Source organism: Ammodytes marinus (assembly GCF_949987685.1).
Source record: "Ammodytes marinus genome assembly, chromosome: 10".
Lineage (NCBI taxonomy): Eukaryota > Metazoa > Chordata > Actinopteri > Uranoscopiformes > Ammodytidae > Ammodytes > Ammodytes marinus.
In genome coordinates this window covers 27353476-27379690 of record NC_137214.1, presented here as the reverse complement: position 1 = coordinate 27379690, position 26215 = coordinate 27353476, and the positions used below count along the sequence as shown (strand labels likewise).

General features: G+C 40.0%; 3 protein-coding genes across 6 annotated transcripts in view; 2 read left to right on the top strand and 1 right to left on the bottom strand.

Annotated features, from left to right (window-relative positions):
• The window catches only part of LOC307256802 (CCR4-NOT transcription complex subunit 7), a 40702-nt gene extending 39361 nt beyond the window's left edge, over positions 1-1341 (bottom strand). For both annotated transcript variants that reach the window (XR_013845077.1, XM_080035900.1), the window contains exons 1-2: positions 1207-1341; positions 505-627 (exon numbers count right to left, since the gene is read on the bottom strand). Coding sequence is in view for 1 of the 2 variants with exons in the window: in XM_080035900.1 (XP_079892026.1) it covers positions 505-627; positions 1207-1230 (147 nt within the window). In the remaining variant the exon portion in view is untranslated. The remainder of the gene's footprint in view (positions 1-504; positions 628-1206) is intronic.
• Positions 1342-6611: 5270 nt separating this feature from the next.
• On the top strand, positions 6612-20270 carry slc7a2 (solute carrier family 7 member 2). 3 transcript variants are annotated; one of them, XM_080035783.1, is made up of 12 exons: positions 6612-6854; positions 8511-8888; positions 9527-9682; positions 10617-10782; positions 11163-11299; positions 11672-11894; positions 12839-12978; positions 15508-15610; positions 16554-16765; positions 17569-17735; positions 17852-17960; positions 18469-20270. In XM_080035783.1, the coding sequence occupies exons 2-12, from the start codon at positions 8519-8521 to the stop codon at positions 18672-18674; spliced, it is 1989 nt and encodes a 662-aa protein (XP_079891909.1). In that variant the 5' UTR covers positions 6612-6854; positions 8511-8518; the 3' UTR covers positions 18675-20270. The 3 variants fall into 3 exon arrangements, with proteins under 3 accessions (XP_079891909.1, XP_079891910.1, XP_079891908.1); XM_080035784.1 differs by lacking the exon at positions 12839-12978 and adding an exon at positions 13445-13581 and having other exon boundaries at positions 8508-8888; XM_080035782.1 differs by having other exon boundaries at positions 8508-8888.
• Positions 20271-20934: 664 nt separating this feature from the next.
• Positions 20935-25167, top strand: pdgfrl (platelet-derived growth factor receptor-like). Its single transcript, XM_080036134.1, has 6 exons — positions 20935-21151; positions 22233-22506; positions 22890-23041; positions 23479-23772; positions 24398-24534; positions 24891-25167. The coding sequence occupies exons 1-6, from the start codon at positions 21097-21099 to the stop codon at positions 25077-25079; spliced, it is 1101 nt and encodes a 366-aa protein (XP_079892260.1). The 5' UTR covers positions 20935-21096; the 3' UTR covers positions 25080-25167.
• Positions 25168-26215: the final 1048 nt, after the last annotated feature.

Sequence of the window (26215 nt, the reverse complement as noted above, 5' to 3'; positions counted from 1 at the left end):
CTTACTTTGAGGAAGATATCAGCTACTTTTTCGTTTTACAGCGATATTTATGCCTTTAGGAATTGCTTGACACTATTTGGCAAGTGCAGTCAATATGCTGGAACTGACAAGAAGCTGGAAATGTGCAGAGTGGCCAGTTACGAAGTGCTTGATATGAGTCGGGCTGGTTTCCATAAGAGGAGAATTTACACTTTGTCTTTGCACGTATCATTAATTAACTATAGCAGTGTTTTGTGCAAACCAGCAAGTCCTGTTTTCAATACATACATCTTGTTATGTGTTTATGGGTAGTTTTCAAAGCATACATTCGTTTAAAAATGGCTTTTAAAGAATTTGGCCCTTTGTCCATCCTCTGCAAGACCCTGCTATACTACTACATTGTATTGTGCACTGAATTTGAGGCCTTCTGACAACATCTCACCAAGACACACTCATCAACATTTATTACATGTATTGTTGGCCTACATCCAGACTGTTTTATAGTGTGTTGTGCTGTTGCCCTACCCATGTTTCATTGCGCACTCCGGCCTCGTTCTCCACAAAGATGGTGTGTGTGGCCGTCAGGTAGAGCGTGCCCACCCTACTCCTCCTGGGGGAAACTCTGTCCAGAAGACGGACATTCTCCACCTGGAAGAGAAGGGAGGAAGAGGAGAAATAACATTCAAATAGCCTCATCCTGTACACATGTCAACTGCACTGACACACACACACACAGACAGAGAGTAGCTCTGAAAACAGCCGTACACACGTCAACTGCACTGACACACACACACACACACACACACACACACACACACACACACACACACACACACACACACACACACACACACACACACACACACACACACACACACACACACACACACACACACACACACACACACACACACACACACACACACACAGAGTAGCTAAAAACAGCAGATATACACATGTCTGGGCACAAACATAAACACACACCCTGCAGTCAGTAATAACCTAAGCAGCAATAGAACTCTAGTTGCATACGTGGCCGACACAGCTGTCCGCACACGCCCTTTGTTTTGTAATAAACGTGCATGATTGTTGGATGATTTTGATATTAAACTCTGCTTTTTATCATTGGTGCACATGACGGGCTTGTGTTGAAGCAGAAGTGGGTATGTATGGAGGTGCACAGTGCGGAAATAGTCGCTAGAATCACTGCAATAGACCCGCGTTTACCTTTGGTAGTCGGATGTGCTCCATCCTCAGATGAGAGACGAGCCGCAGCTTCCTGAGATTACTAAACCTGTCACAATGCAACTACAGACAATACAACATGTGTACAGTGTTAAAACTATAAGCTGTGGTGTTAGCTTAAAGGAGAAAGAGGCTCGGCAGGTAAAGTGATGTCGCTACTGCTGTTTTCATTAGGGCTGCTCCGCCGGGTCCTAAAGCCCGCCTCGTGAAGCGCCCTGGACTGGATTATACGTGTGATAAAGGTCATTTCAGGCTGAAGCTGGACAAAGTAACTCACTACTACCGCACTGTCCTACAAGTGTTCTCCGCATAGGATAAGTGAATTCATGTCATTTAGGAACAAAATGTGTCACTTGACTGAAATGAATTGGATATATTGGCTACTGAAGTGTTTTCTTAATAAATAAGCTTTAAAGTGAGCATAATTTATTATGAGAAATTACAGAAAAGACAAAAGGTTAACATTACTTGCATGTCGGGAACGGTGGGTTTCATTCCAGCTGTCAAATAAAGAAAGAATAAAATGTACACCTGTGCTGCAGGTGAATCCAATTAGCAATCTGGTTTGGACATTTCAAAATAAAAGTCTTTGTTTTGCATTTGAGAACAATTCCGTGAACTGTTAACATCCAAGAGAGCTATCGCCTTTAAAAAGTAGAATACAAATCTTTATTTAATCAGCTTTTGTATCACTAAATTATTTTTGGCAATACATTTTTAAAGAGTTTTTTATTAGGCCTACCATGCCTTTTTTTGTAATTTCTGTGACTTTCTTTCTATCTATCTATCTATCTATCTATCTATCTATCTATCTATCTATCTATCTATCTATCTATCTATCTATCTATCTATCTATCTATCTATCTATCTATCTATCTATCTATCTATCTATCTATCTATCTATCTGTCTATAGCCTACTGCCGTTAAGCTGTCTTAAAGACACTGCACAGTTTTTTTTATTTCACGTAGCCTATGTCTGTTCAGACTTGTGCAGGTTCATATTGGGTGAAACTTTGCTGGTGTTGCAATGAAAATAGTGAAGGACATTAGCTTACATTAACCCCCTATACGAAAGACAGGAGAAGAGTTCTAATCAGGCAACATACTGTTTGCAGAAATACTTGCGGGTGTTTCATTGTCAATGGCTTTTTTCCATCCATCCATCATCTACAAACCGCTTTTCCAGAGTTAGGACTTTTGTTATTTACTGTATTACTTTCACAATAAAAGTCATGGCTGGCCCGAAGGAAAAAAAATGAAAGCTGCTCATGGGATCTGCCCTTTTTCTTTTCACTGAAGTGAACACTTTTCTGGAAGGGTTACAGTCTCAGGGACATTTAACTGGTGAAAAAAAGAATTCTGTAATAGAAACAAACAAAGAGAAGCATTGAACGGGCTTCTGTTTTCTCTTAAGGCTTTTCCCTTCTCAGTGCCCACTCCAGCTGTCAGCAGGAGACATCCAGAGAAACAGCGCTAAGTTATGAGATTGCGTATAGAGCTGGCCAAGGTACAGGGCCTAAAATGAGTCCATCTGTACTTTTCTCTCTTCTTATTTGCTCTGAATTAGTCCAAGAGCAAAGTCAAAACTAGTTTCATATGTGTGGGCAGCCCAGATGTTAAAGGGTGCGTCACAAAGTAGGTCAGAAGAAGGCAGTTTAAATGTTATTTAAAGGGAGAATTTAAAGGATGCAGTATTGCACATGCTGGTGGCTGACCGGGGGCATAAAATATGTGTAGAGTTTGCTTAAGTGATTGTCGCGCAGTTAAACAGAGCGTGAAGCTATTTTGAGAGGCTCCCAAGTGCAAACACAAATTGATCCCTTAAGATTTATACTGGATGTTATGGGTTTTATGTGCACACCCTCACTGAACTGATATCGTCTATCAAGTTCTTTGTGACATCTTCACAGTTACGCAATTCCTACCGAACGTATCTTTTTATATCCGGCAGTATATTTTGCTCACCAGCAGTGAATGGAAGAGCCATCTGTTGCCGGACAGTAGACAGAAAAAAACAATAAAAGTAGTTAGTTAAACTAAGCAGAAGAGATTGACTTACTGATGCATGGCAGCCCTTGTGCACGCCCTCACCGACTGCACTGTATTCATGCATGAGTTACTGAAAAAAAAACATGATTGTCCAATGATTATAAAAACCAATTCAGTTCTTATAATATCACACGGATCAGATAACTCTCTGTTTAGATGTGCAATCATATTATGTGCGTATAATCAAGCCAATCCAGGCTTAATGACTGAACTGATAGTGTGTGTTTTATGTGTTTTTAATCTCGTGTACATGTGTATGTAGGCCTAGTAGGACTAATTTCCTCATATAAAGGGTGAAAAGAAGATATGAAATTATAGAGATAGTGCTTGAAATCAAATATTTATTCAGTTGTAAACCTGGTGTGAACCCCCCTCATGCATATTAGCCAGTTTTACTGTAAACCACGTTGTATCCTTCTTACTGTGGAATTCATTTTTTGAAGTCAGTGTTCCCCCGAGGAACTTGGAATAAAGTCAGATCGAGGTCACAATTAACCCACAGGCCAAAAGATTTTTGGACATCTCTGTTCATATTTTTACGTCTTCTACATAGTTTTTTGTCTTCTACATTGTTGCCAAATGTGTTGAAAAAACCCACTAATGGTATTCAATATGTTGTATGTTATTTACTGTATAGTATGATGCTCACTGAATGCAACTGTTGGCTTGTAGCACTTCTATTTATGGGTAATGTATTTATGTTTGTGTATGTAAGTATATACTGTAAATATGCATACATATTTATGTATATTGGCATTATTTCATGTATAGTATTGCATGATATGTTAATCATGTAATGTGTTATGTATTTTATGTCCAGTGCGGACACCAGAAACATTAATGGGGATCCTTTTAATAAACAATAAACAATATACTGTCTATTACATCAACTTTTAGTAAGACCCACTGTGCACGTATACCTACTGTAGGCTACTGTACAAGTCTTATACACTGACCCAGTTAGAGACAGGAAATCACTTTTAGCAGAGCATGGAGAGGTAGACATACATCCATAGATAATACTTAATCCTCCTACCTAATAAAAACAGGATTAAGTCAGACTAAGAACAGGTAATGTCTCCCGGCTACGGTCCCCAGACAGTTCTTAAAATGTAATATGAAGAGGCTTTGTGCCATTACATTAAATTTAGCAACTAAACCACAGTAACCACTGGCCTCCTACACAAATACATTGCTAACCTATTTTTACTGTGTAGCTAGACTGAAATAGAAGCATTTGCTCAATTTCGGTTTGTACATTATATCTGGCAGTGTTGTAATATGGATTTAGATGATATCATCATGAACGTTTGCCAGTTGATTACTAAAATATAACTTTTTGTATAACCTTTTTTTTTTTAGAAATGTTTCAATAAATAAGCTAAATTACTTATATCTAACTAAATATGCCTTATTTTGCATCTCTCTAAAGTTTTTACAGAGTGGATTTTGGCCACAGCCTTAATTCATTTCAGAAAATAAAAAAACATAAAATTTTTTGGGCATTTTTGGCATGTTTTTAAGAACAAAATAAACTAAATGTATGATAATTTATTTACACTAGTATGAAGGAAGACATGTTATGGAAGCAAAATAGCCAAAAATCCCCCAAAAGATTTTGCCTGCCATATCTCACCTCAAGATTTCAGTATCTTCCTGTCTCAAACACTGCTGTTTTGTAATCTTTCGGTCCCTTTTACCATCCTGATCTACTCAGAGCTGTTGTCTGCCTTATCAGTAATTGTTCACTCTAACATTTCCTGGCTACACCTGTGTTAACTGGAGCGAGCAGTCCCGGGGTCCGCAAGGCAAACACCACTCAAACTGTTGACCATATCCACGTTTCTGAAGCTCGGTCACTCAGCCATTGAGGAGGGCAAATGCATTCAATTGGCTTCACAGAATTAGCGCATGTCAACAGAGAGATTCGGTGCACCAGTGGCTCCTTTTCCATCCTTTCCATAGTTACAGTAACTACCTGCACGTGGAAAAAAAGGTAATGCTAGTTTCCAAAAGCAAGTATTTTTGTGGTCCAGGAGGATGTTATGGCAATTTTCCTACAGGTCAAAATGTATAATCCTGAATTTCTTCCTCAAAATATAGTGCTGGAAAAAAAGTGCATAACATTTATAGAGATTCTTCCAGATAGTGCTTTTTGTTCTTTCTGGCTCCTGCAGCCATATTGTTCTGTCTTTTTGTTGTTCAGACTTTTGGCTTCATTTGTGTCAACCAGAATGTATTCAGGTGTATTGTGAAGATAAATGTATGTGTGGGTGTGTGAGTTTAAGACAAATAGCCAACATTAACCATAGTGTCTCTGCACAAAGCATTGGCTTTCCCCATCAGCATGCAGGTCAGATAAAGACTCCCATACAGCCAAGGTTTGGTGGGCGACGGGCCATGATATGTGGCTGCTTGGATGGATGGACAAACAGAGAGGTAGAGAGAGAGAGAGAAGGAGAGAGAGAGCGGGCTGTTGTCATGCCACAGAGCTGGTCTGCGGGTTGGACACTTTTCTAGTGAGCAGCTGCCACCTTCCCATTGGGTTCCCCAGCTGGTTTGAGCTGGTCTTGGCACAAATTATCTCCACTGTATAAACTCAACCTTTGCCAGCAGTGTTTGAGGGAAAAATGTGACTTTTCTTCTTTCTCTCTCTCTCTCTCTCTCTCTCTCTCTCTCTCTCTCAAACTTGGAGCTGAAGTTGCCGTGGAGATGCCAGGTTCTTTGGTGGTGTACCACACTGTGAGCTGCAGCTGTGTTATTGATTCTGTTAACATCCATGGGTCCAATAGCTTTAGGGAACATTGAGCAATACCTGCCTTTCCATTAGGAGGACTTAACCCCCCCTGGTATACTGTAGCTCGTCCACCCTTCATTGACCAATCAGGACCCATGCTTTTAGCAGCACTCCTTGCCTGCGGCCTGCGCTGGGTAAACACAAGTGTTTGCTTCAATGTTTGTCAACGCTTGTTGCCTAACCATTTATCAGTAGTCAGTAAGCATCTGGGCAGCTGGGATCTATTTGGCCTCAGAGTGTGCATTACAAATCACTAATTCTACCATCCAGATTCCGTCCTTAAACTTTTCTGTGATCCAAGTATCAGAGCTCATGGTGCAATGTTGTCTCCACAGTACAGCTGTAACCCCACCAAAAAACCTCAAGTATGGGTGCGCCCCCTCCCCCCTCCCCTTTACCCTAATTCCCCTGGGGTTCCCTCCTCCCCGCTCTGGGGACGTCACTCCCCTGGCTGTAGTGGGACTGGAGGCTGGGTCTAGGGGGCAAGGCGAGGGCAGATCCTATGAAGAAAGTTTGTGGAGAGAGAGGGGAGGTGTAAAAGCAACTGCTCTGCACACTGTACATGCCAGCATATGAATGAGCGTCGAGCAGAGAAGGCTGAGGGCTGAGGCAGTAGTTTGAAAGCAGAAGTTCATGGGATCACTGGATATAATTTGACTTTTTACCTGTTCTTCGTGTGCAGCTGCAGAAGCAAGCTGGAAGAAACTTCAAACTTCAAATAGCTTTTTTTCTTTGCCAGTGTCTAAACTTGGACCTGTCAAGCCCACGCAGTCATTCCAACAGGTAGGTGCATGTCTTCATGGAAGTAGATGCTGTTGACTACTGGTTGTGCATAAATCTTAAGAACAACTAATTCTGAGAATTCAACAGTTTTGCAATAGTTAGGAGTTTTTCATGAGTAGCTTCTGCAGAAATGCTCAGCATGTTCAGTTAAAGATGTGACCCAGATATGAAATGTCACTGTACATATGACATCTATGGAACAAGGATGCATGGGAAATCTGCCTACATATTTCCTGCAATCTGTATAAACAACTTCCAAAATGTAATTATTATTAAATTATCACTTGTCAAAATTCGAAATTTGTACTCTACAATCTCCCTCTCAGAGAATACATACATGAATGTATTCTGTGAGATGCTGTAACACAGACCACATTGTAATGTTAATGAGCTGTCACATGAAAAACCAGTTTCTCTTGATCTATTAGAAACACTTAAAGGGAGATCAATGCGTCTTTGGACGGCCGTCACTGTTAATTTATGGTTCAAGTTAATCAAAGTTTTGGTTCTAGGAAGAAGCCTGAACCTCAAAAGCACGCTAGAAACTTTTCATTGGAGAGCAGGCATATTTCAAGGCTCTTTTATCATATTGTATTCATGCACATATTTTTAGGCAGGGTCCCCCAGCAATCTATCTAATGAAAAGAGACAGATACAAGACAATGAAGACAAAGACAACTTTGCATTCTGTCCTTTTTTATGTAATTAGTAAAAGAGATACTGGAATGTATTTTATTGTGTCATAGCGCTGCATTCATGGTCCCCCTTTATGAATGCCACTCTTTGAGTACTTAGATATGCACCATAACCCCGAACAATAGATTTTAATGGGACGCTACTGTATGAACTTCACCACTCTGTAGCATATTAAATGCACATTCTAGTTTGTAGGATTAACGCCCCTCTCAACAGTCCCAACCCCACCTTTGTTAGACTGTCAAATGTTACGCAACTGGCTTTTCAGCATTTTATTTTTTCAAGAGAACATGCTGCAAGAGCTGCTGGTAATGTAATGCAGGAGGAGTGAAATCACACTGTGCGCACAGACCTGACCTTTGGGTTCTCAAATCTTGCACCTTCTATTGAATGTGAGTTAATAGTTTGGCAAGTGCAAACACTGATGCTAAGATAAAGAGTTGTAGTTATGATTGTGGAAGATCTATTGGCCGATTGTACCCCCCCCCCACCCCCCCGCTCTTTCTTGCACTGGGACTTCTGAGATTGTTCAAATAGTTTTTGTGGAGATTTTTCAAGTCGTTTTTCACCTTTTATGTGCCTTTGTTTGCACCTCAGAGGCCCTCACAAGGACGCATGCACACCTGCATGCCTGTGTATGTTGTACGTGATTGTCAGAGTTTTTTCTTTGCATTGTATGTTGAGACACGTCTAAAACGATTTTCAGACAAAAACGTTTTCTGAATCTGAATTTTAAATATAATATAATCAAATTATTCACTTAAACATGAAAACATGCACCCTGTTCCAATTGTAATTTGACTTCCATACTCCATGGCTCGATCAGAAGGTCTCCAAGTTCATAGATGGGCAAGAAACAAGTTATTTTAGACATTTTACTCACAGTAAAAGTAGGCCAGAACTATAATTGTGCAATGCTTTTCACTTCAGGCTTCTTTCCTCTCTCTTGTCTGTCAGCAGGTGCAGACATGTGTGAACAGGTCTTGTCATTCGGGCGTTCCCTGGTGCGGAGGAAGGTGGTGGACTTCAGCAGCCTTGAAGACTCTAAGCTTTGCCGATGTCTGGGAACCCTGGACCTGATCGCGTTGGGAGTCGGCAGCACTCTAGGGGCCGGTGTCTACGTGCTGGCCGGAGAGGTCGCTAAGGGAAACTCTGGCCCCAGTATCGTTATCTCCTTCCTAATCGCGGCCCTAGCATCGGTCATGGCCGGACTGTGTTACGCTGAGTTTGGCGCCCGCGTCCCAAAGACCGGCTCCGCTTACCTTTACAGCTATGTGACTGTAGGAGAGATCTGGGCTTTCATCACTGGCTGGAACCTCATTCTCTCCTATGTCATTGGTAAGTTGGAGACAGTCAGGGATACACGATATCAGGGAACCATGCGATATGCGATAACATCGTTGGATATTGCGATGACGATATCACTTTCGTAAATGAATAAAAAAATTAAATAAAAGTGTTAATGTCTTTCTGTTTTGAGTTCCTTGCCAACATATGGACCCCAGACAGTAAGTAGCCTATGCATATACAGTAATTACCCCTAAGCCAGGCGTACAGAAGAAGATCAGTTAGCCTGACCCAGTTATTGAGTTTGTTCAGTGGCCTTCACAACATTTGCATTGTTGTCTCTAGACTTGAACTTCATGTAAATCCAAGCTAGCTAAGAAGTAATCCAAGAGCTATGTTTTCACATTTACGCACTTAACCACCTCAGCAACTAGTGTCCACGTGGGGGTTGGGCATTAGAGCAGTAGGGCTTCATCTGATTGGCCAAAGGTATTGACAAATGTCACATGGAACAGGCTACCATTTATCACAGTTCAAACAGTCTCTGCGATACTTATACAGCAATATCAACATTTGCGCTTAACGATACATTTTCAATATATTGTGCAGCCCTTTGACAATGTTTAAATGACATGTTATTGAAATAAACCACAGATTTTTAATGGCGTCTCTTAATTGCTTCCTCACAGGTACCTCCTCAGTTGCCAGGGCTTGGAGTGGAACGTTTGATGAGATGATTGGAGGACATATCGAGGTGTTCTGTAAAACCTACTTCAGCATGAACTCGCCCGGATTGGCTCAGTATCCCGACTTCTTTGCCGTCTGCCTGATTCTGCTGCTCTCTGGTAAGGACACAAATAAAGGCTGAGAATTGTAATATTAAGGTTGATACATTGCTACAGGGGCTGCAGAGAAATGACAGAAATCAGGAGTTATATACTTTGTCTGAAAAAGACAATTTTCTTGAGCCCAAAGCTGGCATAATTCAATAAAGAGATGGCAGGAGATTGGATTACTTGTTGAGATTAGTAGGACAGGACAGTGTTAGCCTGTTTGTAGCCTACATTAACCCCTCTAACGTTTTAAAATATGCCTGATCATCCTGATAGTCTTCAGAACTTAAGTTAAGTTTCTTTACAACCTCACGCCACTGAGAAGCTCCACTGCAGTACCTAAGGGTTTAGTTATGTCAATAGCTGTCGATGACTTGGACAGGGTGTCATTTTTCATTTCCCAAGGACTGAATCATGACAGGAATTGAAATTCATAAAGACATGTTTTGGTAAAATTCAACCAGAATACAAACTGAAAAGTGTTATCATGTGTTTCATCCATTGGCCTGCCAATGAAGTGATTGCATTAAGTCAGTGTTAGAAACAATCCACTAGTGTTTGGTTGTTTTCATAGAACACAGATGTAGAGTTTAGGCAATATCTATTCATCAAAACCAAAACAAATTATTTTGGCTCCTGTTTGTAAATAAACTTTAAGAAAATACAGTTTTTGGTTGCATGTGGTCTGAAAAACCACAAACAATTTTTTGTACAATTTTTGGGGGACATTTATCCTTTGATAGGTACCATACCATATTTGCTTGCTCAAATGCAGATTTTCAGGACTTGACATTGTTAGGGCTCAAACAAACCTTTGCTGTAAAGTTGATGTGTGCAAGACACACAAGTCCTTTTTTGGGAATTAACAGATGAAATATTTATTAAAACAGTGCCAATGTTTCAGTCTAACTACAACAGTATAGTCTTGTCTTTCTGCTTGCTCCAGGTCTCCTGTCCTTTGGGGTGAAGGAGTCAGCCTGGGTCAATAAAGTCTTCACTTCAGTCAACGTGCTTGTTCTCTTGTTCGTCATCATCTCCGGCTTCGTCAAAGGAGACGCACACAACTGGAAGATCTCAGAAGAATCCCTTATAAATGTAACCATAGTAACAAGGTAATTCATTCATTTGTTTAACATCACAGTTGCATGTCTGCATAGCCCATTAATGCAAAGCAATGAGATAGATAGATGGATGGATGGATGGATGGATGGATGGATGGATGGTTGGATGTATGCATGGATAGATGGATAGATAGCTAGATAGATAGATAGATAGATAGATAGATAGATAGATAGATAGATAGATAGATAGATAGATAGATAGATAGATAGATAGATAGATAGATAGATAGATAGATAGATAGATAGATAGATAGATAGATAGATAGATAGATAGATAGATAGATAGATAGATAGATAGATAGATAGATAGACTCACATACAGTACATGTTTAGTCCTTGTATTCTTATGTAACTTAATTCTTATGTTTCAGGAACTTGTCAGTGACGGCCAACGTGAGCAGTGATTATGGAGCTGGAGGTTTTATGCCGTACGGCTTCAGTGGGACTTTAGCTGGAGCGGCCACCTGCTTTTACGCCTTTGTTGGATTTGACTGCATTGCTACTACAGGTGAGTTATTTACAGGTTAGGATTCATCTGTGTGATTTTCATTTCAAGGTGCAGTCAGCAATACGTGACATGTCCTGTTGTTTTTTTGTCAAAATCAGTGAAACTCTTCTCACTATCCGATACGTGTCCAGTGTCCGTACTGTGAGTGTGTTGAATAAAAAATCAGGTGTTAATAAATAGCCTATGCTCTGTAAACTGGTATGTAAACAACAACAAAAAATCACCGCCAACACAGTACGGACAGGTAGTGGATCGTGAGGAGATATTTACTGATTTTGACTAAAAGTTTTGATAACAATAATTCTCCATAATTGCAGACTCCACCTTTAATCAAATGTATATAAATGTAAACATGGTGTGTGTGTGTGACAGGTGAGGAGGTGAAGAACCCTCAGAAAGCCATTCCCATCGGCATCGTGGTGTCGCTGACCGTGTGTTTCCTGGCGTACTTTGGAGTGTCTGCCGCGCTCACACTGATGATGCCTTACTACCTGCTGGATGAGAAAAGCCCTCTGCCAATGGCCTTTGAGTATGTGGGCTGGGGCCCGGCCAAATATGTGGTCGCTGCAGGCTCACTGTGTGCCCTCTCTACCAGGTAAGAAATTAATTTGCTTTTATAAAATAAGTTATTTTAATAGTTAATTAGATATAATTTCAATATTTATGGTAGACAAAAGACTCAAGAGTTAAGATGTTTGACGTTATTTAATTGTATTTGAGTCAGCAGAATTTGTAATATAAGATAATTACTTTATTGGCCTCTTTGATGGAAATTTGTCTTGGAATATAATAATAAGAATATTGTCATGGAATATGATTTAATTTCTCATTGTGCAATGTGCATGCTATAAATGGGTGATAATGGTGAATGAGATCTGGTCAAAAAGTATGACCACATATCTCATGTCTTGTTATTGGATTGATTCCTTTTGCTTTAATGGGGCAAAGTGGGCGCAGTGCTTAATTTGCATGCCTTTGTGATATACTATTTATAATTTAAGTATCATAAATATATGTGTCTATATACCCTTTATATTATATAACTATATATTGTTGTGACTTCATTCTGTCTTTCTTTCCTGATGGTTATCTCAGTTCTCCGTCAACAAAATGGCAGTCACCAACTTATCCCATGATCTGCATTCATGTGATTATTATCCAATTCGACCAGAACCAATTCCATATTTGGATAAGACTTTCGGATGTTGATTCCACCCTTGTTGTAAAACCCTTAAACACAACATTTTGTGCTTGAATATGTGTTGACTAAATGTTTACACTCCTGGGAAAAGTCATTACTCAACGGCCCATTAAGTTTCTTTTAAATCCAACTCAAATCGTATGCAATTAATTTAAGTTGATGTGAAAAAAAAATGATGCAGAGTGCCAACAGGAAAGAAAGACATTGACTTTAATCGTGCTGTGAAGCTTTTAAAGATGTGATTGTTGGTGTAACTGTTTGTGTAAATGTGTGTGTGTGTGTTTGGGGTGTTCTTGACTAACGTGTTGGTCTTTGCATGTCTCTGCCGTCTCATGCAGTCTGCTGGGCTCCATTTTCCCCATGCCTCGTGTAATCTATGCTATGGCAGAGGATGGGGTGCTTTTCAAAGCCTTAGCCCGAATCAATCCTAAGACGAAGACCCCACTTATTGCCACTATGACCTCCGGTGTAGTAGCAGGTGAGAGCCGGGGGACAGTCCAGTGACATCACTCCTGCTAATCTTTCTCCACCAATCAACTGTGAAAGACGCATTCCTGAAACATAGCACTACCTTTACGTGTGATAAGCCACACCCCCAGATCCCCCTGAATCAAGCTGGCAGTTTGATTCAAGGCCAAAGAGGGGCTAAAGAGACAGGCTCTAAAACGAGTGTTTCAGACAGAGGCTGAATAGATTAGATTAAAAAACGGCACTGTGAAAAATAAAACGTTTTTTTTTGGACAGTACACCATGAAAACAGTTTCTAGTAGAAACCAAAATTACAATTTTGAACCTGAAAATTAGCTTAATATGTGACCTTTAAACCAACCTTTAGGAGGTTTGTGTCCTCCTTATTCACATGTTGTTCTTTCACAGTTGTGCAGGTGTCATGTTTTCTTCCCCAGAAATGCCCTCAACTTAACCCTGAACCCTCTTCTCCCTAGCCTGTTGGGCTCCATGTTCCCTCTGCCGCGCATTCTCTTTGCCATGGCACGAGACGGTATTCTGTTCAAATTTATGTCCAAAGTGAGTAAGCGCCAGTCGCCCGTGGCTGCCACCATGGCGGCAGGTACAACCGCGGGTAAGCTACCCGAGACGAAGACTCGCCTATCGTGGGGTTGTTTCGTGGACTTGTTTGTGCACATGGTGGTGGTAATAACTGAAGAGTATTAGGGCCAGAGGGGAGGAAAACGTCACAATGTTGAAAGTAAACTCAACAGTTCAAGACTGCGGTAAAGTTGGAAAGATGTTGACAGAGCTAAGAGGACATCTCTTTTGGTCAAAAATGAAGTTGTAGCAAAGATGCATTGTTTGTGTTTTGATAACGTTTTGCTAATGAGTTATTGATTCCAGAAGTAGGAATCTGTCAACATTTTTTCCAATTTAACCGCAGTCTGCAGTCTTGGACTGCCAACTTTATTCTCAACATTTCGACTGTATTCACAATTTTCAATTAGAACTTTATTATCGACATATAAAGGAAGACAAAGTCCTCCTATCCTTGTTTTCCTCTGCCGTGGTCCTTATACTCTTCCATAGCTAATGCATGTTAAACATGGTAATTGGTGTTTTTTCTAAAAGCATGTGAGCAAACGTTATCCGTGTTCCCCAAACTTTACTTTTCTATATATAAAAAAGAGGAAAATTACCTTACTTAGAAGTACTGTAGCTTTTTATATACTTTAATCTTTTTGACTGCATTCTGACATCTTTAAAATAAAAGTTCAATATTTTCAGAAATAGGCGTATTGGCCATCTTTCTGAGAGAAAGTGCAAATGATTGATACTACTCTCATCTGTATAAAGTAAATATAGCTACATGTACAAGAATCAGAGAAGTCAATGCTCCTAGCCAATAAATATTCCAGTACATACAGTGCCTACAGTTTAACTTAACACATAGACTGGAAACAAGGGGAATCAGATAGCTAGACTTTGTCAAAAGGTAACACAATCTGCTTAGCAGTACCTCCAAAGCTCTCTAAGTAAAACATTTTATATTTTGTTTATTTTGATTTGTACAAAACCCGACAATGAAAAAATGAAATGGTTGTGGTTTTGCGGAGGGGGGTTAGGCAATGGCCTGGACTTCCTGGAGTCTCGTTGTCTACTCTTAAAGCTTTCCTGCTCAGTAGGGTCCATGTCCGGAATTTGGTTGCATTATGCTCGCTGTGCTCAGGTGTTCATGCTAAGACCCATAAGGGGAAGGGAGGGGATATTTAGATTGAAAAACTGTTAGCAGGGACCGACAAAACTGACCCTCCCTGAGTCAGAACACAGGCAGACCCATATGTGCCAAGCGACTGGTAGAACCGAGCAGGGGAGCTTCTCTTTGTTGTTTCTGTTTTAATGTAATGTTGTGAAGAGCAGCGGATATCCCACCACTCTGTTTGAACTGTGCTGCTGTGAATCAGCTCCATACTGTAGTCCGGTGCTGAGATCGCCACAGTGTATCTCACATCAAACGACACTTATACTATGGAGATGGTTACAGCTGGCAGCCCAGCCCGGGAAAACATGTCTGCATGAAACTTAATTAGCATCTGTTCATGTGCATTTGTTGGATGTTGCTTCTTAAGAAAACAACTTTTCTGTTTATTATTGCAAGAATGTTTTTGTTGCAATTTTTTATGTGGGTATAGATTTATGTTTTCATGTGTTTTTTTAAAATGGTTGCACTACAAATTGGTAATGATCTTATTTATTTAAAAGGTCCACGATTCTGGAGAAAGCTTGTCAAAATCACTGAAAAACAAAATCAGTAAACATCTCCACAAAATCTCCCGGCAAACAAAGGGGGCCCACCGTAGCTAGCGACATACCCGTTTACAGAGTCTATACAGTGTCTAAACACTTGATTTTTATCAGCACACACACACTATGGACAGATAGGTACTGTTTTGACATAAAGTGATTCTGACAACAAGCTTTCTCCAGAATCGCTGACGCCACCTTTAACTTGTGAAATTGTTTGTTTTAATAGTATATTTTTTGTTGCTTCATATAGCCATCATGGCTTTCCTGTTTGACCTGAAAGCGCTGGTCGACATGATGTCCATTGGAACACTTCTGGCCTACTCGCTGGTTGCTGTGTGTGTACTGATTCTCAGGTGGGTACATTTATAAAGAAGTCGCTTGAAAGTAATAATCTTTTTCGTGCAACATTGTATAACAGCTTTCCTTAATAGCTTTGCCCCAAAAGCCCTCAGGCATGATTACATACGGCTCCTGTTATTGCATCACACCGGTGATGTAAGAGCTGTGAATGCACTCATTGTGTGGATGTGAAGTGGCTGCTTGACTGAATAAAGGTGTTTACTTCAGTTTCTGTACCTGCCAAACTCTGGAGCTGCTGTACCCCTCTGCTGGTTGCAGCGAGATGACTCATCATAACCACATGGACACAGTTTTTGTTTTCTTGTTTAAACTGGATTCACAGGCCTTGGGCGCTTTGCAAAGTAAAGCCAAATACCTTTAACTATTTCACAATCAAGGTGGTTTGTAGTCGTAAAAAGGATACACGGCTTATGAACAGGTGGTACTTTGAGATGCTAAAAAACGTATTTAGAGTAGCATTGCTATTTATTATTTGACAGGTGCGGATTTAGTTTTTTTGGGGCCTAAGGCAAACAGAGGCATGGGGCCCTTCGCATCCTTTGTTCTTCTTTTTCAGGCTTATCTACTTAAAAAGGACCTATGTGTAATTTATTTTCATTTGGCTTTTCTTATGCTATTCCCCTTTTCAGCACCGTTAGGGAAACTTATTTCATCTTTCTGTTTACCGATATGTTTTGTTGTTCCTTCTGTGTTCTACTGAATACTTTCCGCAGATACTCGGTTTTCCTTTGGATTGTTATATCGGAGTGTCAGATGGTTTGTTGTGACGGATTGACCTAATACCAAGATTCACGGTGATGCCGACAGCATACAAAAACGTATTGTCTATACTATAATTATATGAGGTGTTTTACGGGGCCCCTTGGTAGCTTGGGGCCCAAGGCAACTGTCTACCTTTGCCTAATGGTAAGTCTTCCTCTGATATTTGACATGCAGGTACCAGCCCGATGGAGCACTACAGCGGGGAGTTGGTGCAGCTGAGAGGGACTACCTGGCGTCTGATGTGGGAGAATCTGACCTGACAGAGTCTGAGTCCCATCTTAACATGCTGAAGGGCGGAAACTCCACCCTGCAGACTGTCCTGCACCCACCTGTCTCACCCTCTGAGCATTCCTCCAGTGTGGTCAACATGTTTGTCTGTGTGCTAGGTAAGATGACCAGGTTAAAATCACTGTTTTTTTTCCCGCTCTTATATATTAATTTTTCACTTTTTTGTACCCTCTGTTTTTTCTTTTCTTTTTATATTTTTTTAATTATTAATATACTTTGCACTTTAATGGTGCTGTAAGCGGAATGGTTCTTTTAGCTAACTTCCTGTCAATTACTGCAGTTAGCAGTCCCCTTGCTCGTCCCTACGTCACCACATTAATGCATTGCGGTCTTCAAGGAGCGAGTTATCTAGCATCATCTTAGATCCATAAGTGTGATAAAACATGATAAAAACCATCAAAACAGACATTGGGAAGGATTTTTACCTGCTCCGCCATTGAAGGCGCATAGACATTCACCCATCTGTTGCTCTGGCGTGCACCGGCAGTGAGACCATGGAGTGTATATACTATATATGAGTGAGACGGGTGTCGGTTTGTAGCATTCTCTCTTCTGATTGGATAAAAATTTCGGGATCCTCCAATAAGTTTATTTGCCGATTACATGCAAAGCAGCTGACTGAGAGATCGGCTTTATGAAACGCGCACATTATGTAAGTGATCACTTTATGAATAAAGAGCGGTTTAACACTTATATTAACATAAATAAACCGCTTACTTCACCTTTAATGTTTTACTAAGCTCAGGCCTGTAAAATTGGTTAAGATAACATAACTGATACTGTGATCACCTTTATGAATATATTTTAATACAAAAACAAAACAAACATTTCATCATGGCAAATAAAAATTAAAAAATCTGAATTAATTCATTGTTTTTGTGTGTTTGCTTTCCAACCCCAGTGCTGGTAGTGTGTGTGGTCAGCTATCTCACCACGTACCACATCCCCTCCATCCTCAACATGGAGGTGTTGACCCTGGTGTTGCTGACCGTTTGCCTCCTCATCTTTGCCGGCTGCGTCCTCATGATCTGCAGGCAGCCTCAGACCACCAGGAAGGTTTCATTCATGGTGAGGGCAGCTACAATACGTTTATCGTTTCCATACCAAGTCCTGCGTAATTGACTGTAACCAAACACAAGGACAGATAAACTGATAATAGATTGTGGTGCTTTTTGCCATTGTAGGTTCCACTTCTGCCATTCTTGCCCATTCTGAGCATATTTGTCAATATTTACCTCATGGTTCAGCTGAGTGGAGATACATGGGTACGCTTCTCTTTGTGGATGGCTGCAGGTGAGTAACTTCAGGTCCAAACTATTATGAACATTGTGTTCAATTATCATTTAACAAAGTAATGTGACATTTTTGGGAAATTTGAACTTCCACAATTTTGCTCTGAATATCATATCAAACTATATGCAGACGATACAGTGATCTATTCCTCCAAACCTGAAATCGCACAAATTCAAAATTCACGCCAGGCTGACTCAGAAACTGTTTTCACATGACAAACTTTGAGTGAATGAGAATAAGTCATAAAGCATTCTGTTTGGCACTAGATCTAATTCTCTGCACCTGGCTAATAATTGATCGATTCATCTGTTGGACGCACTTGAGAAAGTTAGGAATTTAAATATCTGGGTCTCTTGCTTGACTTTTAGCTTTCTTTCAAATTTCATATAGACTTCGTTATTAAAAGAAAAACATACATATCCCAAAATGTCTGTACCGTGAAAGATGTCATGATAAGCCCTTACTTTTTGGTGTCTAACTATGTATCTCTTTCAACACTTTTCCCCAGGCTTCCTGATCTACTTTGGCTATGGCATGTGGCACAGTGTGGAGCGTCAGCGCCTACTCCAGCAGGCTAAAGCAAAAAACGTCAAAAGCAGCTCTAGCACCACCAAGGAACACAGCAAGACCAACGGGGAGAAGCCGGTTGGTTCGGATGCCGTTGGGAAAGACCAGGAGCGTTTCATCTGCCCGGAAAAGACCAGCAAGTGTTAAGAGTTACCAGCTCGTTCAAAGACTTTGCAAAGGCCACAGATGCATGAAAGCAACAGCATTGCTTCGATGCACCTGTTTCTACAGCCCTGTGCCACACTCACAAGCACATTCAGTCTGCGAAAGGCAGCCTCAGTATTCTGTATCTGCAGCAATAGGTTGTGCAGCCGCGGCTCTATCACATTGATGGAAACACATCCTGCAGGTCACTTTGCGCTTTACGGATGGAGAAGAATTGAAAGGACAGGTAACACACTGGAGAGTGATGTTCATTTTTCTTTTAACACTGAAGCAGTCGATGCAAGACTGCAGCCATTGCTTCATTGTAGATTTGAGCTTTTAGTGCATGACACTAGTTTGTCTTTTTCTGTGAATACTTTTACATTTTAAGCCGGTTTGTACAGGTGGGATTGACAATGTAAAGTCTTAGAAATCTGTGTTATCCATTTTTTTGATGAAGGGATATTAGTAGACTTTAATTCACCGATTATGTATGTACCATGTAGTGTTAAAAGTAGTTTGTGGTTAGAAGCACTAGGTGTTCTTTGACATAATTGTTTGCCCTGAGAAAAGGACCAACATGTGTTGTCAATCTAGTTTGAGCATAATTGTTTTTTAGGAACACATTGTGAAATTGTGATATCTTCATAACATAGATGAGAAAGAAGTAGCCGCCTTTTTAGACCAATATGTCAAACAGTTTTGGAGTCACTCAACATGTCATGATTCGAATCATGAGAACTGGGAGCAGGGCCAAGTGCTTCGGTTGCTATTATGTAACATAGTATATCAATCATTCCTGTCCTAATGAGGTATCTGTTGCTGTTGTGGTGGATTTATTCAACACAGGTTTACTTTATTTTTTATTTTTTACTTGGGTGTGTCTATAAACTGTTACAATCTGAATGTGAAGATTGTTATTTGATACGTTATGACACTCTGTTTCCCGTTTGTCTGATATTTTTTGTGCTTTTTTTGATACAGTTGCAGACTTGCTGTTAATATTACCTTCATGAATAATTCTATATTTCCATATCTTTGCCACAAGCAGAACATTTGATTCATTACAAGTTAAAGTATTATGGAGAAAAATGGTCCTTCTTGCCAAATAATCTCAAGTAACTTGGCATGTTCCCACTTTCTTCTGTGTATTACTTTAGTCTGTGTTGCTTACAACCAGTTTGAAAAGATATTTTGTGCTGACTGGCTTGAAGATTCAGTGTTTGCTTTCTTTCCTCTTTTCAGGGGCCGTCCCTATTTTTCTTGTACCATAAATTGTAAGGCTCAGTGAGCTGTAGTTTACAGTAGAAACTTGTTTGCTGTCAGATCTTTTCAAATTTTCTGTTAAAGTGTTACAATTACAACATGTTGGGGATGGATTGATGTTTGCAGTGCAGTCAGTGGTTTGAATGAATGTGGAACAAATTCAGAAGCTATAGTCTCAGCTGGGGTATGATAGGTATTCTACGATACTGAACCTCTACATTAACAGTGTAGAGTCTTTCAGTGAAGTTACACAATAGAGTACATAGATGTAGCAATGAGGTCAGGATGTAGTGTCACTTGTTACCAACTGCACATACAAAAACAATAAATGTATTTTCCAATAAGACACTGTTTGCTTTGTTTTTTAAATAATTTTTGTCTGTTATATAGCAGTAAATATGAAGAACATAAATAAGTAATTTAATTGAAATATGTTTGAAAGTTAGACAAGAAATAAAAAAATAACTGATGTATTTTGAATGTTGAGATGGCGCCATCATGTGGACATTTAGAAAGGTCTTTTTTTTAACTCCTGAAATAAAAAAAGTCCTCAATTTAAAATAACATGTTATCAGCAAATTTACAAATTTACAGTATCAAAAGTACAAATAATAAAATCTTCATTTCGGCTTCATCAAAGGAGACACATAAACTGGAAGATATCAGAAGAATCCCTTACAAGTTACAAGGTTATTAATTCATTGTCAACCATTGCAGTTCTTTGTGCAGCCCACTTGTGCAAAGCACATAGATAGATAGATAGATAGATAGATAGATAGATAGATAGATAGATAGATAGATAGATAGATAGATAGATAGATAGATAGATAGATAGATAGATAGATAGATAGATAGATAGATAGATAGATAGATAGATAGATAGATAGATAGATAGTAAAGAAAAGGGGGAGTTTAGATCCAGCAGAGGGCTCTAGAGTCTGTGTTTCTGCTCTTTAAATCTGAGAAGAGGGAGTTCACATGTGCAGTAGGTTTGGAGTTATTTTCCTTGTTCCTCTCAGTCTGTGAGGATGGAACTGGAAATCTAAACCGTGCAGCTGGAGCCTGCAGAGTTCCAGTGCAGCTCAGAGCTTGACCTGCTTTTCCTACCGATCCCTTCTGAAAACCTGCCTGATCTCTACGGTCCTTTAACCAAAACACCATGAAGCTCTGGGTCGTGCTTTGCCTGGCACTGGTCTGGGTGGAGCTGCAAAATGGTGAGTAAAACATCCAAAACTGTCTTGTGCATGTATGACTGAGTTAATGTTAATTTCATCAAGAAACCTTAGACCGCAATCTGGAAGAAGTGAGGAGATTCTGTCTGTCTGTCTGTCTGTCTGTCTGTCTGTCTGTCTGTCTGTCTATCTATCTATCTATCTATCTATCTATCTATCTATCTATCTATCTATCTATCTATCTATCTATCTATCTATCTATCTATCTATCTATCTATCTATCTATCTATCTATCTATCTATCTATCTATCTATCTATCTATCTATCTATCGGCTCTGTGATGTGTGTAGGATCGAAGAAGAAAATAGTTTTCAAACATGGCAAAGAGTAGTTAACTCCTTTGTCAATCATTCTGATTTTCCTCATTGCCACTGCAACTAGTCTGCATTGTATTCATATTATACTGTATAAGGCATGTAAATAATAAAAGTTAGCATGAGTTGCATGAAAAAAAGTATTTCTGCAGACCAACTCAAACCAGCTGCATCGTAGGCATGCAACATGCGTTTCTCATTTACTGCTGTTTACCGCTGACCTTTCCTCATTAAAGCTGCTCTGAAGAATACAACAACAAACCCTGAGACATGATTACACTACAGGCTGATCCTTTTTTGTTTTTGTATTTGATTTCTTGTGAGTTATTTGCCCACTGAGAGATACAAAACAGTGCAGCTAAAAGAGAGGCTGGACATTGTGTGCCAGCAATAAGGATTTTACACTTCCTGCTCAACTGTTGTCACAGCTGGGGGAACCACTAAGAGGGGAATACTGAACATTGTTTCTGCTTTAGGCCAAGGTATATTAAAGGTGCAGTCAGCGATTCCAATCCATACACTTTTTGTCAAAATCAGCAAATATCTCCCCATCGTTTGCTACCTGTCCATGCTGTGTAAGCTGAAAAAAAGCCTGGTGTTAATACACAGCCTAGGCTCTGTAAACGGGTATGTAAACAAAGGGGCTCGGACCGATCCACCGTAGCAACAATGCTATGTATGTTTATAAGCCATCATATTGTAACAGATGGTGTTGTATTTATTATTTATGCTCCCTTTACTGTATCCAGGTTCCTGCCAACAAGTCAAGCGGAGAAAAGACGTGGGAGAAAACCGCATCCGCCCTGGAGGCAAGCGGGTGAAGATGCGACACCCCAAACTAAAAGATGTAGGAGTGAAAGGCCAGTCCCTGTTGACCCAGGTTCTAGATAAGGGACGCTTCGTGCGCCTAAACCCGACCACAAGCCTCACTCCTGGGAAGAACATAGAGCTGCGCTGCAAAGGAAACTCTATCGGCTGGTCATACCCCAAATACCTGGACACCTTCAACGACTCACGCCTCAGGTGCTGTGAGAAGATGTTAGCTCTTTGTCATGCTGTACTGTAGAAAAATAAAGAAAAACATTTCAAATAAAGGTAACTGTCTTCACTAGGAATTTTGAATTTTGAAGACAAATACAACTCCTAAGGAATTTAGGAAAACTTGAGTCAACTAATTATCTTTTGTTGAGATAACCCATCATTTATATGTAATGGAAAGGTATCTTTCATATATATAAAACTCAAAATGTTGAGTTCTACATACTAAACATCTTAAACAACCACAATGGTGCCACCGTATTGTCTGTAATACAGATCACAAACAATTCCATGGTCAAAATGTTGATTCAAACAATAAACGGTATATTGTTATTGTATATATTTTTTGTGTTTTTTTCCACCTCCAGCATCAAGCAGAGTGACAAATACAGCCAGCTGATCCTGACGTCACCCTCTGCTGCAGACACAGGGCCTTACAGCTGCTGGGTGGTGGTGTGTGACGGCACGGAGTGTGACAAGGACAACGAACGCACCTATGTGTCATACGTCTACTTCACAGGTGAGCGAATAGGAAACAGCAGCACACATTTCCTAACTTGTGACTTTAATTAATGGTTAAAAGTTCATTATCATGTAAACAATATTGATTCAAAGTTCAGAGTTTCCAAGTTGAAAGCCCAAAGTTAATGTCAAATAAACACAGCACTCCATAAAACACATTGAATGACTTGTCTTAATTTTGATGTATTTTTGCACAAGTGTCATAGAGGAAGAATCCACATCTGCACTTAATTTACAATGAAAGAAGTAGAAACAAAGTTTTGGGTTGCCAGGTTGAGAGCCCATAGTAAATGAAGCCCTCACTTTTTTTTGCCAATGAAGCCTATTTTGTATTAGCTTTAAAGTTGCACTAGTCAATCTTTTTATTTTAACAACAGCCCACATCTGGACCTTATTTACAGTTTAACACACTATCTGATATGTCCCTCCAAACAGACAAAGAAAACCTCTTCGTGCCCTCTGCGATCCACTTTGAGATTGTTTACCTGCGCCCGGACCGTCCTGCCGAGGTGCCTTGTCGCGTGACCGACCCAAATGCTAAAGTGTCCCTCCACAGAGAAGTCCCCGCAGAGGAGATCGCTGCCAATGCAACGCAGGTGACGTACGACCCGACCAAAGGGTTCGTAATCCAGAACCCCAGCCCGGAACATCAGGGGGTGTTCTACTGCAAGGCTGTAACCAGAGGCAACCCCCAAATCTCCACAAAATACCAACTGCTCTATGTGGAGGGTAAGGGATGGCAGTAATAATGTATTTATTTTAATTTATTGAAACCATTTATATTGTTTACAAGGGTATTTAGTTAACTACATATGTACACAAGGGTACATAGTAAAACTCCAAACATTAATATCATAATAGAAAACAAAAAAGAACGCCGCTCTGCAATCACAAAAGTCTTCAATGTGGTCAAGACATATGGTGATGCTGCTTTTCCAAGTGCAGGATCAGTGACCATTTAACTGTCAAACATTAATAACCGTATTAGTTGTAACTTTATAGATGAAAAGTGCCATTAACCACCAACAGAGGATTTTTTTTTACAAAGTCATGAATCAAGTGCTGGTTACACTGCTTCATCAGCTTCCAGGAAAAAAGTTGTATTTCAGAGTTGGAAATATAGAAACATAAAACTGGATTTATGAAATGGAAATAGTTTGTGGTTTTGGTCAACCTTAGCTGTCACGGCAAGTTTAAGGTGATGGAGATTAAGCAGTTTGAATACCATAAAGCTTTAAATGTCAAATTACATTTGTATGGAAGAGTATTAGGGCCAGTAGTGGGATCACAGTGGGGAATCAGTGTGGTTAGGCAGATTTGGTCATTCATATTGTTTACCGTCTCTTGTCTACAGTTCCTAGTGGACCTCCGTTTGTGAGCCTGGAAGTTTCTCCAGAGTCTGTGAGAGGAGGGGACAACGTCAACGTGACCTGCACCGTGCTGGGAGAACCGGAGGAGGAAGTGGGCTTCACCTGGACTTACCCCGGACAGGTGAGACCAATACTTTTCATCACAATACGATATTAGATTGATTAACTGGACAACGATGCGATATTTGCCGATAACACAAAGTCTGCCATGATACTACATTGATGCGATTTGATTCATGGGCCTGTGATTGATATGAGATGTATCATATGTCCAATAAACACAACCTCTTATATTTATATCAACTCTCAAAAAACAACTAAATATGATTTTTCCATTTTAGTTTTTCAGCTCTTCCAGATATTTAAATGCGAAACAGTCCATTGTTTTAGTGGAAATAGTGTCACACACAGACCCCCTAACCATTAGTGGGTCAAAAACAAAAAAGATTCTGATTCTATGTTTGTTTTATTGCGTAGGACAACCGCCCAGTTCACATCCAGACATCCTGGAGGCTGGTGAACAGAGGTACGGGCCACACAACGCGGGTTTCCCAAAGTGTCATGACTGTAAACGACTTGGAGACAATCGACTTTGGAAACTACATCTGTAAAGCCAAGAACCAGCACGGTGAGACCATCGTCAAGACCAACCTCATCTCCAGATAGGCCCGTAGACGGAGCCTGTCTGTTATGGTTATGTTTGATGCGAGTGTTGCAGATTTGTATTAACATAATAAAGATTTGCTACATCTTACATTGAAGGCTATATTTTTTGAACTGGAGTTACCTTGTGCTTGCACCTGGAGAGCTCACCTGACCTTAAAAGTTAAACCGTTTTCAAGCCAATTATGAAACACTTTAAGTATTGGATTTATACTTAAAGTGCACTCAGATCAGGGGCAATCATTCATGCCCTCCATTGGGATGTACAAAGAAACTTAAAACGAGACACCACCCAATTGTAAAAAGATCTATAAATTGTCTTTAGAGACCTTTTAACAAAAACACAAGTTTGTTTGACTGCTATAGTGGGCCCCCTTTGATTTTTAAGTGCACAGGTAGCCGATTGTGAGGAGATCTTCACTGATTTTGACAAAACGTGATTTTACAAGCGTTTTACAGAATCGCTGACTCCATCTTTAAAGCTGTGTGGAGTGTATTCATTTAGCATCAAGACAATGATCCAAACTATCTGAAGAAGAGTAAGGCATGCTGACCTGGAGGGCATTTTTTCTTCCACAGGCACCACACCGCAAATCTAACAAAACATCTCTGGGAACAAATTGGTAATAGAAAAGCCAACTGTTTCATAACAGGCTAAAGGAGACACTTTATACAAGGGTGTGGGTTTTATAAAGATTCAAAAACTTTGCAAGAATGGATGCCAAAGAGCAGGCTGTAATCAAAGCAGGTACTACATTCATCAAACCGAGATTTAATATTTGAAATGTTTACTTTTAAAAGTTGTAGTAATAAACTAAAAAAGCGTTCAAGAGGCACAACACCCAACTGTTGTATAACCTGGCACTCTGTTGTGTTGGGACACCTGTTTAAACATCACGGCGTAATCTTTATTAGCCTTTTTTGATACATTTAAATATAGTAACTATAAAAGAGCAGCAGCCTTCAGAGACTTGCTTTGGCTTTGTGGCTGTAGTTGTGAGAGAGAGAATCTGGGTTAAAGCTAAAGCTGATGTCCTAATGCACTCCGTATGTGGAATGTGATCGCCAAGCCCAGAACTTATTCTGGTCTGATGCAACACTTGCTGCAGTTTCCACTTTGCTGAATAGTCGATTGGTTG

Excerpts from the sequence above, each read along its gene's own strand:
- slc7a2 (XM_080035783.1), top strand. The coding sequence starts at position 8,519 with ATGTGTGAACAGGTCTTGTCATTCGGGCGTTCCCTGGTGCGGAGGAAG. Across the intron at positions 8,889-9,526 it reads CATTCTCTCCTATGTCATTG|GTACCTCCTCAGTTGCCAGG; the intron begins GTAAGTTGGAGA and ends GCTTCCTCACAG. Across the intron at positions 9,683-10,616 it reads CCTGATTCTGCTGCTCTCTG|GTCTCCTGTCCTTTGGGGTG; the intron begins GTAAGGACACAA and ends TGCTTGCTCCAG.
- pdgfrl (XM_080036134.1), top strand. The coding sequence starts at position 21,097 with ATGAAGCTCTGGGTCGTGCTTTGCCTGGCACTGGTCTGGGTGGAGCTG. Across the intron at positions 23,773-24,397 it reads CCAACTGCTCTATGTGGAGG|TTCCTAGTGGACCTCCGTTT; the intron begins GTAAGGGATGGC and ends TCTTGTCTACAG. Across the intron at positions 24,535-24,890 it reads CCTGGACTTACCCCGGACAG|GACAACCGCCCAGTTCACAT; the intron begins GTGAGACCAATA and ends TTTATTGCGTAG.